We start from the raw sequence: 14712 nt of genomic DNA, 5'->3' as shown, positions 1-14712 counted from the left end.
TACCATATCCCTGTCATGCCCCCCATTGTCTTTTCTTGCTATAGCCCTTCAGGCTCCATTCCTCTCACCCACCCCCAATCCCATAAACTACAATGTAAACCCATAGCATCCTACCCTGTGCTATAGCCAGGGTTACCAATCTCCAGGTGAAGCCTGGAGTTCTCCTGGAATTACATCTGATTTCCTCCAGGCTACAGAGATCAGTTGCCCTGGAGAAAACCCCGAGATCAACTAACTGAGCTTAGAATGCTCATCTATGGTCCCGTTTGGTTTGCAAATAAGGTTGCCAACTCTGGCTTGGGGCATTCCTGGAGATTTGGGGGCAAAGCCTGGGGAAGGCAGAGTTAAGGAAGGCAGGGAGCTCAGCACAGATGTGATGCCAACCTCCACAGCTGTCATTTTCTCCAGCGGAAATGATTTCTATAGTTGGGAGCTCACTTGTCATTCTGAGAGATCTCCAGCTACCACCCCATTACAGTTTGTTATCTGCCTTGCGTCTCAGCGAGCCAGCCAAACTGTAAATGAAATAAGCAAGTAACTAAATGAATAAAAGCACTTTTCCACACATAGCCCTCCATGTCCAATGAGAATCAGGTTGCTCAGGGGAAAAAATATCCATGTCCTTTTAACAGACGGGTAAAAATGGGCAGTTGAAGCTTTTTGTGCCATGGGGCTTAATTACACTACATCACCTGATAACTGCTGCAGCTCAAACAGATGTTTAAAGGGGCAGAATGAGGGACCAGTTTAAAAACTGATAATCCTAGATAGGTAGTGATTCCGCACACCTTGGATAATGCACTTTCAATGCACTTTATCAATCGTTTGAGGTGGATTTTTTTGTTCCGCACATGAAAAAATCCATTCCAAATGATCTATAAAGAGGATTGGAAGTGCATTATCCAACGTGTGCGGAATTACTCAAGGACTAGAATCCTACTTGTTTGTTTTTAAAACTCAAGCAGCCGCTGCACAGGCAAGCAGCTTCTTTCCTAAGCAGTTCTGAGACATCTGTTATTCGGACTCTTGAACCGCCTGTTTTTCTTGGTCCATGACAGCTCAGCCCTTGTCCTGCTGTAAGAAAATAAGGAGGCAGGCAGTTGTGTGCAAACTGGTAATGCATCTTTGGGCACCCGTTTCCGTCTCTCCCAGTCGCTGCTCCTCTTCTTGCATTCACAGAGCTGCCTCCCGCTGCCGCTGTCCATTTATGTTCCATTTTCGGGGGATTCTGTTTCAAGCCATCTCCCTCCCCTCGGAATATAGATGGGCGGAAAAGCTCAAGTCACAGAGCAGGGCTGCTTGCAAATGGCTGAAACACGTTCTGTCGGAGTGAGCTAAATTGGGGTGCCCACTTTATTTATTTATTTATTTATTTATTTATTTATTTATTTATTTATTTATTTATTTATTTATTTCAAATTTCTATTCCGCCCTCCCCGCAAGCGGGCTCAGGGCGGATAACAACATATTAAAATACAATAAAAAATTCATCTACATTAACAGTGTATTAATACACATTTAAAACAGGATGGTGGACAGACTTCACAAGGAGGGTTAAGATTTTATACACCCCTTTTTTCCAGGCCGGCGGAGGCCCAGCCTCAGCCATATGCCTGGCGGAACAACTCTGTCTTGCAGGCCTGGCGGAAGGATAGTAGGTCCTGCCGGGCCCTGATTTCAGCAGACAGAGCGTTCCACCAGGTGGGAGCCAGGACCGAAAAGGCCCTGGCTCTAGTTGAGGCTAGGCAGGCCTCCTTGGGCCTCCAGGGACCACCAACAGCTGTTTGTCCCGATTGGAGTATCCTCCGGGGAATATATGGGGAGAGACGGTCCCGTAGATACACTGGTCCCAGTCCGCACAGGGCCTTATAGGTCAATATCAGAACCTTGAATTTAGAACCAGCCCCTGTGGCTGTGTCAACAGCAGACTTCGGGCCAAGCTACACATGACGAATGACACTTGAACGGCAAGTGGATTGAGTGGAGGGCAAGTGAACAGGGAGAAATACACTTGCCTTTCAAGTGTCATTCGTCATGTGTAGCTTGGCCCTTCATCTCCGGCCATTAGCAGGGATCGAGTTTCTCTCCACACCGAGCTGCAGGCCAGTCAGTGCAACAGGACCCACAAAAGGGACAAGTGCAGGCACATTTAGTTTCCTGCTCAGCTGGCAACCTTTGACTGTATCCCCCCTCTGTCCCTGTGCCAGCCTTTAAACTGGGCCTCCTTGCTGAGCCTTGAATATCAGTGTGATCAGCTGTAATAATCGGGGGATGTTATTTCCTGCCTTGACAAAGCTTAGCTGCAGATTTCTCCATATTACAACTCTAGTAAAGGAGCAGGACATTTTCTTTCCGGCCAGCAGGCAACCTTACGTAATGTTGATAATAGATCTTTCCCCCATGCTTGCTACTGAAAGTCATTTTGGTGTAGTGGTTAAAAGTGGCAGGAGTAGGGTTGCCAGCATCCAGGTGGTGACTGGAGATCTCCAGGGATTACAACTGATCTCCACGCCATAGAGATCAGTTCCCCTGGAGAAAATGACTGCTTTGGAAGGTGGACTCTGTGACATTATATACCCTGTTGTGGTCCTTCCCCTCCTCGAATGTCACCTTCTCCAGGCTCCACCCTCAAAATCTCCAGGAATTTCCCAACTTGGAGCTGGCAACCCTAAGCAGGACTCTAACCTGGAGAACTCGGTTTGATTCCCCACTCCTCCGCTTGAAGCCAGCTGGGTCACCTTGAGTCAGTCTCAGCTCTCCAGAACTCTCTCAACTCCACCCACCTCAAAGGGTGATTGTTGTTGTGGGGATAATAATAGCATACTTTGTAAACCACTCTGAGTGGGGGTTAAGTTGTCCTGAAGGGTGGTATATAAATCGAATGTTGTTGTTGTTGTTGTTGTTGTACTGGCCTGCACCGTATCCTGTGGCAATGAGTTCCACATGTTAAATATACACTGTGCAAAGCAGGGCTCCCTTTTTGTCTATCCTGAATCCACTCCCCAAGCATTATTTATTTCTGACATTTATAGTCTGCTTTTCTCACTGAGACGCAAGGCAGTTTACATAGTGTAAGTCAAGTGTGATCAAGAGGACGGGGTATCCAACAAACATCATAATAGGGAGTGGACTGCAGAAATCTGAAGCATAGCTGAAACAAAACAAGCAATTTAGCATGACATATTAAATCACGTGGGAACTACCCAGTAGGAGCACACTTACAGCAACAGACAATACACAGTAGTAGAGTCCACAGTCTCTATTTATTTATTATTTATTTATTTATATTCTACCCTCCCCACACCAGCAGGCTCAGGGTGGATCCTATTCCTTTACCAAAGCATCTTTCTGAACTTTCTTAAAAGTACAGCCCTATTACCTAAGTAAAAAAAGCATCTTGAATAACTCAGTTTTGCATAGTTTCCAGAAAGCCAAGACAGTAGGAGCCTTCCTGACCTAATAAGGAGGGGGCCACAACAGAGAAAGTACATATAGAAGCAGTTGTTGATTTTGGCCATTTGTATGATGGCACCTGAAGAGAGACCTGGTTAGATAAGCAATATCGTCTTCAACATATAGCACTTTTCCCAAGTGCTAAAAGAGGTTTAGATATTTCATCTTACGAACCCTTACTACAACAGCCCTGCAAGGTAGGCCACTGTTCTTAACAAAACATTGCAAAATGGGGGAGGTGGAAGGCAATGAGAGAAAATAATTGCATGCCTCTCAAGCTTCTGACTAAGCTAAGGTGTGCACAAATGACTTTTTGGCTGATAAGTGCGGTTGTGCCCTTGAGTTTTAGGATGGTTCCAGCACCCTTAGTAAGTGTCTGCAGACGACAAGTTGTTGACACATTCCGCAAGATACCACGGTGAGAGAAGAGCTTTGCCGTTGGATTGCAGCCAGTCAAGTTGCCAACTCTCCCCCCTTGTCTATACTCCTTTGCCTTTAACGACGGCCTGAAAGGAAGAAGTTCATGCTTCTCCTGCCATACCGTAACATGATGGGAAAAGATTCGCTCCCGCTCGCCTAGCTTTCTGCAAACGATGCAAAACCGAATTATTCCGAATTATTCTGAATTAACCGAATTACAAAGGCTTTTGTATTGTAGGGAGGGGGTCTCAGATGCTCCACTAATGAGTTAGGGACCACAGACTTCACCCATAGACTTCACCACCATGTTGCCTGTTGCTTTAAATATGTGCTCCTATGTCAACCCTAAAATTATGTTCTGTTTCAGCATTTCTTCAACTCTGTATTGGATTCTTGCTAATGCTACGTCTTTGTAAACTTATGTTTATTTACCCTATGGCATTGTTATCCTTGATACTGACTGTATTACTGTCACATGGTATAATATACCTTGAGTCTCAGTGAGAAAGGTGGAACATAAATGACATAAATAAATAAATAAATAAATAAATAAATAAATAAATAAATAAATAAATAAATAAATAAATAAATAAGCAAACCTGCTTTCTAAAGTGTAGCTGCTCTGGCAGGCCCTGGGAACAGGAAGAACCTGCAGAGATCTAGAAGATGCCCACAGGTGGAAACATTTGCCCACCCCATTTTAGCAGCTTTGGGACCAACAGAACCCAGTCTGTGAATCTTTCCCCACCACTGCCTCCCCAATCTGGAGAAAACAGTAAAGAGTCCAGTAGCACCTTTAAGGCTAACCAACTTTATTGTAGCAAAAGCTTTCGAAAAGCACCGCTCTCTTTGTCAGATGCAACTTTATTGTAGCATAAGCCTTTGAGAAGCTCAGCTGTCTTTGTGAGATGCATCTGACAAAGAGAGCTGTGGTTCTCGAAAGCTTATGCTACAATAAAGTTGGTTAGTTTTAAACGTGCGACTGGACTCTATTATTTTGCAACTACAGACTAACTTGGCTAACTCCTCTCAGTCTGATGAAAAGCTGTATTTTTACGTTTCTGCCAAAGATCTACATATTAAAGGCATAGGAGCTCTCCCAGTAAATAAAAAGTGGCATATCTATCACCAGCCCTGAAACCACAGTTTTGGAAAGAGACAAGGGGATCAGATCCTACAGTTCTAGGGTTGTCAGCTCCAGGTTGTGAAATTCCTGGAGATTTTGGGGGTGGAGCCTAGAGAGGGTGGGGTTTGGGGAGAATATAATGCAATCGTCTACCTTATAAAATAGCCATTTTCTCCAGAGGAGCTGATCTCTATGGAAATCCATTGTAATTCTGGGAGATCTCTCACCAGTACCTAGCGGTTGGCAACTCTCTAGTACCCCAGTAAAGCTCTCCCGTAAGCAGACTTTTCGAAGAATTCTCCCCCTCCCCTCCTCCTTCTGATGACAATTTCCCCCCATCAAACTATGCCTTTCAGAACTTGGACTTCTGCATAGCTACATCTTCCCATCAATGGGCCGAACCTGCTTTCCTAAATTCTAACCCTTTGAGCCAGCCAATGACTTGAGACCTCGGGGCTATGCCTTAAAAGGGGTGGGATGCACCAATAAACGCTTGATGCGAAGCTGATGCGAAACATTTTTTAAAAAGCCGCTTTGCCGACTTAGGCAGAATGAATGTATGACCTTGAGAAGCAACACATCAAGATTTTGCTGGAGAACAAGGAAATACTGCAGGTAACTCTACGAGGGTTGTCTGGGCTGTAATATGAAGACGAATGCTGAGTGTAGCAAAATGTGTGGTTTTTTAAGAAATGGTTTTGGGCATAAGAATACCCAAATTGCTATCCTGCATTAAATTATCTAGGCCAAAAATTTATTTATTATTTATTTATTTGTTTTGATTCACAAATGGGCTCAGGGTGGCTAACAACCTTCATAAAACACAGTGAATCAATCAAAACCATAAAATCAATAATAATCTTTAAAAATCATTAAAATAGTTCAGATGCAGGCTATTTAAATAAATATTTGGGAGTTCGTATATGGGCATAGCAAAATGTGTTTCCAGCAGTAGATAATAGCCACTTTTCAGAGAAGCTCAAGAGTAGAGTAGTAGACGGCTGTTATGTTTCCCCAAAATTTGGGATGCAATGTCTTTTTCTTCTCCATATACAGGGGCTGCAGACCTCTGAATACAAATGCCAGGGGGAAGATCTTTGCTTCTATACCATTTGGCCTTTTAGGGCAACAGGTTGATTGCTCTGAGAACAGTCAGTTCCTGGAAATTTGAGGGTGGAGTCTGGGACGGGTGGAGATCGGGGGTGGGCAGGGGTCAGCAGGGGTGTGATGCCATATAGTCCACCCTCCAGTGTTGATGCTTCCTCCAGAGGAGCTGATCTCTGCAGTCTGGAGATCAGTTGTAGAGCCAAGAGATCTCTAGGCCCCACCTGGAAATTGGCAACCCTAATTTGTGAATCAGTATGCTGAGCTAAAGGTAATTTGGGGAAGGCAATGACAAACCACCCTGTAAAAAAGTCTGCCAAGAAAATGTTGTGATGCGACATCCCCCATGGGTCAGTAATGACTCGGTGCTTGCACAGGGGAGTACCGTTACCTTTTTACCTATGCTGAGCTAATGGTGTGATCCAGCAAGCTTTTCTCATGTTCCCTGTATGTGGAAGCTTTGTGTGTCTGTCCTGATTTTTTTAGCCATAAATGTTTCCAAATAATTACTGGTTCAGATACTCTGAGGAAGCCCATAAGCAGCGAATGAAGGGAAACACATTCCCCTCTTGCTTGTCCTTTGGAGGAATGCTAGCCTTTCATGGGGAGCGCCTATGTCTGTTGCAGCAATACTGTGCAACCTTTTAAAAACCCACCTGTCTGAAAATGCCCCAAATCTCTCTCTTCCTCTCTGCAATTCATGCCTTCTATAAAAGGGAGGAGGTAATTATTCTTAGCGAGATTTCTGGTATTGGGGTGAGTGAGCATCTAATAAACAAAATGAGAACCCACTAATCTGTCTAGAACAGCGGTATTGCTATTATTGTTGTTGTTAATATTTTCTTCAGCTTCTGCATGTAGACATGTTTGAGTGGGGGAAACTGGAGGTTGGTCAACTCTTGAGTCTTGGGATGAGGACTAGGCTAGCAAGCCTTGTACTGTTATCCCCATGGGAGATAACAGTACAAGGGTTGATTAGACCCTGCTAGATTAGACCAAAGGGCCCTCCAATTCCACAGTGGCTAACCCGGTGTTGTTTAGGAAGCCCACCCAAGAAGGGGGGAAGGCTGAAGCATTCTGTACCACCTCCCTGGCTCTGCGATTCAGAGGTATACTGTCTCTTCACATGGAGGTTCCATTGACCCATCCTGGCCAACGGCTGTTGATAGATCTTTCCTCCTCCATGAATATGTTTAATCCCATGTAAAAGTCATCTAAGCCCATGGACATCGTGGCATTTCGTGGCAGGGAGTTCTGCAAATTCATTATGTATTGTGTGAAGCCTAAAGAGGATGAGGGCAGTTTAGCTGATTCTGGAATGGTTCAGAAGGCACAGGAGCATGTATTGTTGGGGACAACCAGATTTAGGGGTGTCTTTGAATAGGGTATTGTCCGTCCTGTAACTCTAGTCTTTATTTCTGTGGGGGTTCTTGTATATTTACAAGCTGAGTAGCAAGCAGGAGTTGGTGTAGCATCTCTGCTTGCTCTTTCTTTGTTAAAAAGTCCTCAATGTGGTTGGACTAGGTTCTGGGTTCCAATCCCCATTTTGGCAGGAAGTTCATTGACTGCCCTTTTTGCCAGTCACAGAGGGCGGAGTTATGATAAAGCAGAGCAGAAAACGAAACCCATCTATTGAGCTTATTTTTGATGAGAAAAATTTGAAAGCTTACAATTTTCAGCCGGCAAATATAGTTAAACCTGTACTGTAGGGCCTGTTTTAATTTCGGGTACGGCTGCTGGATTTTTAGGTGCTCTGAGTGAGATGGTTTCTTCTCCCCTCTGCTACAATTTGGAGCCGTCTTACAGTCTGCACTGAGGCTGCTGGCTTTTTGGGCGGGTTCCTGCAGCTATCCCTCCAACATTGGTGTGCACTGAGGCTATTTCTAGGGTGGGGCCAATGAAGGTACTGCCTACGGTTGCCAGCCTCCAGGTAGTGGCTGGAGATCTCCCGGAATTACAACTTGTTTTCAGGCCACAGGGATCGGTTCCCCTGGAGAAAATGGCTACTTTTGGAGGATGGACTCTATGGAATTATGCCATGCCAAGGTGCTTTCCCTCCCCAAACCCCACTTTCTCCAGGTTTCTCCAGCTTTCACCTCCCAAATCTCCAGAAATTTCCCAACTTGGAGCTGGTAACCCTAGTACTGCCTCACCTGAGGCTTTTTAACCTGTGATATGCCAGGTTCCATTTGAAGAACAAGATCTTGTTTGCAGAATACAATTTGCTTGGTTTTGAAAAAAAATGTCAAAGGGGAGAGGCATGCCCCCAAACAATAAATCTCCACAAACTGGTAGTGTCTGGAGCGTTCCCATTGTAGGGCTTGGGGAATGAGAGGCTTTGGTCTGCCCTGATCTCTCCACCTCTGACTTTGCCTGGCTCAGGGTGGATTTTTCAGAATCTTGATCACCTTTATGATGCTTAAGAGATTCGGGGGTGGGGGGTGGGGGATCCTCCTGTAGATATATCTGAGCACCGCAGGACGACAAAGGGGCCATTTGCAGAACGCGTTTCTTGCTTTTAAGGAAAGTGTTTGGGATAAAGGCATTAAAAAATTCTGAACTTTAAAATGTGCCACGCTTAAGCCCGTATTGCTCTCACTGACTTTTATCTTGTTTTGCACGTGAGACGCCCCCGCCCACACTTTACCCTGGGCCAGTCCAACGTGAAGCTACATTTCGGACCCTCCGTCTATCAAGACCAGTATTGTCTGCTCTGATTGGCAGCTGCTCTCCGGCAGAGGGTCTTTCATACCACCTCCCACTTGACTCTTTTACCTGGAAATGCTGGGGATAGAACTTGGGACCTCCTGGACACCAAGCAGATACTGCACCCCCTAATTATCCTTCCTCACAACAACCTTATAAGGTAGGCTAGGCTGAGACTGGCCCAAGGTCACCCAATGAGGATCATGGCAGGATGGAAATTGGAAGACAGGTGTTCCAGATCCCAGGCTAGTGCTCTAACCACTGCACAAGACTGTTCCAGTTTTATTTCTGGCTATTGCGTTAACACTTTCCTGGGAATCGGTGGTCCAAGGCTCATTCAGCTGCCCGCCTCCTACCATGACTGATGTCACCTCTGCCATTGACATTGGCCTCTCTGAGCAGGAGGACCTTTAAAAACATGACCCCCAAACCTGTAAGAGAACATGTTATCCCTTTCAGACTTGCCAGCTACTTTCTATCTGCAAAAATGGATGGCTTTCCCTCGTTCAATCCTGCACGCTTTCTTGCATGGCTGAGCCATGAGGGCTAGAAGATTAATTTGCAAAAACCAGACAGATGGTAGCCTCCCCATTTTTTTTAAAAAAAAATCCCACTTCAGGCATCCCAGAAGGGTGAGCCGGTTTGACCGAGCCACTGCTTTGTGTCCTGAATGCCCAACGCGAAAGGTTCAAAATGACTCTGGACCTGCCACGCCTTGCCTTCGCCTAGCACAGAGAAGCAAGGTGGTGTTTCCACGCCAGAGCCCCTTTTCTTACCTCGATCAGCTGGCTGAGGGCGGTTCTGGAGTAACACAGCAGCAGGGAAGGCGAGCCCCCCAACGGACCCAAGGGATGCCGCGAGGGCTGGTCCCACGCCATCTTCTTTCCCCTCCGTGTCTCTCTCGCCTCTGTCTCCGAGCCCGCCGGTGGCTGCGAAGGCTGGCTGATTGATGGCCCGCTGGCTGGCTTCTCACCGCCCTCGACATCTGCCAGCCGTAGCTGTACCCACTCCGTGGGACTCCGAGCCCTTCTGCTCAGCCCGGCCGCCTCCCTGCCAGCCCTGGGGAGCCACTGATTAATTCATTAGGCCGGATTGGCTTACAGGCAGGTTTGGCCTGGGGAGCAGCCGGGGTGGAAGGATGGGATTCTAGCTGCTTCTGCCAGCTACCCAGCCCAAGCTCCCTGGAGAGTCAAATTATTCACTTACTCCATCCCAGTCTCCTTCCTAGCAGATGGCTGCATCTCTTGCCCTAGTCTCCCTCCCGGCTGCAGGGACGGGGAAATAAGATGTCAATTGTAGTCTGGGCTGACTCAGTGCCAAGGTCTGAATGCAGGCCTTGTGAAGAGCCAATGTTTGGCTCCCCTATGGCGAACAGCAATTATCTCCAGATGAACAGGCTGGAAGAAGCTTTTTTGTAAAGGGTTAGTTCCCCCCCCTCCCCGCTCCCCTCACATGCTTTCAGTCTGATGAATGTAGCTAAGTGTGGAAAGATGAGCATTTTTTCAAAAGTCGCAAACTAGTGGCATGTGAGGGCTGCATCAATGTGCTGCGCCACTGTGGCTGTCTTCTGTGTCCTTGGCATGCCCTCTGGCTTTGGAGCATTTTAAGGCTGAGGGGGATCCAAAGGTCATCTAGACACCTCTCCTTTCCATTTGGTGATGCGCCCCACACTGCAAAGTTTCTGCTGGGTCTATTTATAGAAATAGCTTAGTTTTTAAAAGCGCCTTTGATTTGGGAACTGCTGGGGGCTGGGATGAATGGAAGAAAGGCAGGAAGAGAGAAGCAGACAGCAGCACTGCCAGGTGACTCTGGATTCTGGGCAATGGATTTCTGCCTCCCCTTTGACAAGGCTGCCAGCTCCGGTCTTAGAACTGCGTATGCTCTGTTTCAGCATTTTCTCAATTCTGTATTTTATTTATTTATTCATTCAATTTTTGGCCTGCCCTCCCACGAACAGGCTCAGGGCAGGGGACAATAAAATGCTCAATGAGCATTTAAAATATATAAGCATATATAAGTAAGCTTTAAAATACAAAAAACAGAAATATATAAATACCCAAAACAGCATATCAGATGGCAGCCCCCTCCCATTTCCCCAATCTGAACATAACAAACCAAGAGGAGTGAGTGGGGGGCATAGTTTGGTCATATTCTGGTGACAGCACTTATAGGGGGCAATGACTTGTTGCCGCCCCCCCCCCCCTGGCAGGAGACTGGTAGGGCTGCACCTAAGCAATCAGAAAGTCAAAAGACTGGCCTCAACCATATGCCTGGTGGAACAACTCCGACTTACAGGCGTGCCGAAAGGACATAAGGTCTTGGCGGGGCCAGGTGTCCTCCGACACAGAGTTCCTCCAGGTTGGGGCCAGGACTGAAAAAGCCCTGGCCCTGGTCGAGGCCAGCCAGGACTCCCTGGGGCCTGGGACTACCAGTAAGTTCTTATTTGCAGATCTTAATGCCCTCTGGAGTGCATAGGGGGAGAGACGGTCCCGTAGGTATGCTGATTTTTAACCTTTACAAATTTGCATTTATGTACCTTATTACATTATTGAAAAGTTTTTGCAGTAGGCTGTACTGACCCACACTGTGTAGTCACCTTTGAGTCTCAGTGAGACAGGCAGACTATAAATAACAAAAATAAAAATTTGGCTCAACCAGCCACAATTGCCAGCTCTGGATTGGGAAATTCCTGGAGATTTGGAAGGTGGAGCGTGGGAGGAAGGACAGGAGCGCAGAGGGGTTTGTGGAGGGAAAGAACCTCAGAGAGGTATAATGCCGTAGAGTCCTGCCTCCAGATCAGCCCTTTTCTCCAGAGGAACTGACCTCTTTGGCCTCGAGATCAGTTGCAGTTCCGGGAGATCTCCAGCTACTGTTTGGAGGCTCTAACCACAAAAGAGCTCCACCAGGAAAGCCGACTCATAACAAAAAACCCACAAGGCTCTCCGGAGATCAAGTTGAACGTCTAGTAAAATGAATTTTGATCCTTTTAACTGTTATTTTCCTTGTTTTTTTAAAGGTGCTCAGTGCCCAAGTAAATGCAACAATGGCTACTCAAAAATTCATAAATAAGCCGTTACATAATCAGTATACAGAAATATATATCATAAATAAGCCACAGAGCAGTCAATTTACAAAAATATAGTCGGTCCATATAAATAATTCATAGTAGACAATTCATTCACAAAAACGCCAGTCTCACTGGTGAAAACTTCTTGAATTAATCTGTCTTCCTCGACCTGAGAATGAATACCTGTGAATAAGAAGACAAAAATTAACTCAAGAACTTTTCACCAGTGAGACTGGTGTTTTTGTGAATGAATTGTCTACTATGAATTATTTATATGGACCGACTATACTTTTGTAAATTGACTGTCTGTGGTTTATTTATGATATCTATTTCTGCATACTGATAATGTAACCACCTGGAGGTTGGCAAGCCTAGCGCCTGCTGACCCGGTGCCATAAACTATATTTTTTTGAAAACGAAGCTGGCCTCTTACAGCCACCCCTTTTGCATCGCTGGGGAGAACACACCGATTTTTTTTTTAAAAAATCCGCATTTGCGTCTCCTGCAATGCGCCCTGTGCGCGCCTGTCCAACCCGTGCGCCTCCGTTTCCACGAGACGCTAAACACGGGCGCGACTCGTGTCCAGCCCCTCGCCCGCCCGCCTGCCTGCCTGCCGCGTCCCCGTGTGCACCGCCCGCGGGCGCGCTCCGGCTGCTCCCGCGCCGGCCGAGCCTCTGCTGGGGCGCCCGGGACGCGCTTGGAGCGGCGCCAGGCTGGGCCGGCGGCTCGCCCGAGGCTCTCCGGCGGGGAGCGGCAGGAGGCCGGCCCGAGAGGCTTCCGTCAACAGCTCGGGCCGGGACACGTGAACGGCCCGGGCGTGCGAGCGGCGCAGAGGCTCCGCTTGGCACGGGGCTGGGCGGCCGGCGGCTTCGGGGTCCCTGGACGGGATGGTCGGCTTCGCCTCGGGGGCGTAAGTGGGGCGCTTCGCGTTTGCAGCGGCTCTCTCGCGAAAGCCACGGGTATGCTCCGCGTGTTCCTTTGCCGCGGCGGACGAAGCGCGGCAGACTTGGAGGGCTGTGTAGTGATCGTTGCCAACCTCCAGGCGAGACAGGGCGATCTCCCGGTCTACGGAGATCAGCTCCCCTGAAGGAAAAATGGAGGGTGGGCTCTGCAGCATCATTTCCCTGTTGAGCGCCACCCCCAAACCTCCAGGAATTTTCCAACCTGGAGTTGGCAACGCTGTGTGGAGCTCAGCAGCTAAGATTGAACTGTGACCTGGTATCTGATTAAGGGAGCTTTGACTCCCCAAAGCTCATAGCCTGGGAATCTAGTTGGTCTTTAAGGTGCTAGTGGACCCAAACTGACCCGGGAAGACAATAATTCATACCTCTCCTCTGCCACAAACTCCCTAGGAGTTCTTCCTTAAGTTCTACAATAGAGGGATGCCCCATCTTACAAGGCCATTGGAGGGATACTTGGGATTCCCATGAAGCTCTTTGAACTCTGAAAGCTGGCTGTCAGTGCTTTAGAATAATAAGGGGTTGCAAGAATGTTAACAATTTTGGCAGCCTTAAACCTTTCCGTGCGTGCACATTATTGCAGCGATGGTATCTGACTCTCGAAAGCGCATACCGTGGAAATCTTGTTGGCCTTTCAGGTGCTCCTGGACTCGAATCTTGCTCATTTACTGCGGACAAACGTGCCTACCCACCTGAAACTTAAAACTTTGCTTGGCTTATCCCTTTTTATTATTTAGATCTTGTTTGTAACGTCAGGCATGTAACTTTGGGTGTTCAGATAGGATTTAGTAGTACCTTTAGGACTAACCAACTTTATTGTAGCATAAGCTTTCGAGAACCACAGCTCTCTTCATCAGATGCATCTGACAAAGAGAGCTGTGGTTCTTGAAAGCTTATGCTACAATAAAGTTAGTTAGTCTTAAAGGTGCTACCGGACTCTTTACTATTTTGTAGATAGGACTTGTAAAGCAAGCAAAGAAAAGTGAGGAGGTTTAACTGCCCTGAACTAGTAATAATATCCACTGCATATCCACATGCATGCTGTCTAAGGGCCCCTCCCTCATTCCCTGGCCGTCTGGCTTGCATGGCAGCTCTACATCTACCTGCTCTACATCTTTTCATCAAACCGGTAAGCCATGTGCTCTACAGATCTTTCTGGCCCCTGTGATCACTCACGGGTGCTTTGACCACAGTGGGTGGCAGTTGAAGCTCCCTGGGGGTGTGGACAGGAGGAAATGCCTGGGATTTGGCCTCTTGATCGTGAAATCCCTCTTGCTGGTTGCTGGGGGTGGGGGGTTCATCTTGCTAGTGGCAGAATCTGCCTTTTCAAGAAACAAAGCGATATGCTCAGGGAGGTGTGGTGGGGGTCCGCTGCAAAAAAGATCCAGAGGAGTTAGCCGTGTTAGTCTGTAGTTGCAAAATAGTAAAGAGTCCAATAGCACCTCTAAGACTAACCAACTTTATTGTAGCATAAGCTTTCGAGAACCACAGCTCTCTTCAAGCATCTGACGAAGAGAGCTGTGGTTCTCGAAAGCTTGTGCTACAGATGCATCTGACGAAGAGAGCTGTGGTTCTTGAAAGCTTATGCTACTGATGCATCTGACAAAGAGAGCTGTGGTTCTCGAAAGCTTGTGCTACTGATGCATCTGACGAAGAGAGCTGTGGTTCTCGAAAGCTTATGCTACTGATGCATCTGACAAAAGAGAGCTGTGGTTCTTGAACACTTATGTCACAGTAAAGTTGGTTAGTCTTAAAAGTCCTACTGGACTTTTTACTACTACACAGCAAAAAAAGAGTTTTGTGGCACCTCGAAGATGACCAGAGAGAATGCTGCAGAACCTCTTTTGGGTCCACTCTGTCGGCTGCTTTGTCAAAGG

At 47.1% G+C, this 14712-nt stretch overlaps 2 protein-coding genes across 2 annotated transcripts in view; one reads left to right on the top strand and one right to left on the bottom strand.

Annotated features, from left to right (window-relative positions):
- Positions 1 to 9687, bottom strand: part of TMIE (transmembrane inner ear) — a 48086-nt gene extending 38399 nt beyond the window's left edge. The window contains exon 1 of the mRNA XM_054990971.1: positions 9586 to 9687. Within this exon, the coding sequence (XP_054846946.1) occupies positions 9586 to 9687 (102 nt within the window). The remainder of the gene's footprint in view (positions 1 to 9585) is intronic.
- Positions 9688 to 12703: 3016 nt separating this feature from the next.
- ALS2CL (ALS2 C-terminal like) overlaps positions 12704 to 14712 on the top strand; it is a 75828-nt gene continuing 73819 nt past the window's right edge. The window contains exon 1 of the mRNA XM_054991989.1: positions 12704 to 12786. The gene's annotated coding sequence lies outside the window, so the exon portion shown is untranslated. The remainder of the gene's footprint in view (positions 12787 to 14712) is intronic.

This window comes from Eublepharis macularius, chromosome 11, assembly GCF_028583425.1.
Source record: "Eublepharis macularius isolate TG4126 chromosome 11, MPM_Emac_v1.0, whole genome shotgun sequence".
In the NCBI taxonomy this organism is placed as follows: Eukaryota; Metazoa; Chordata; class Lepidosauria; order Squamata; family Eublepharidae; genus Eublepharis; species Eublepharis macularius.
Note: the sequence above shows the minus strand (reverse complement) of the source record. Positions and strands in the feature narration are given on the sequence as shown.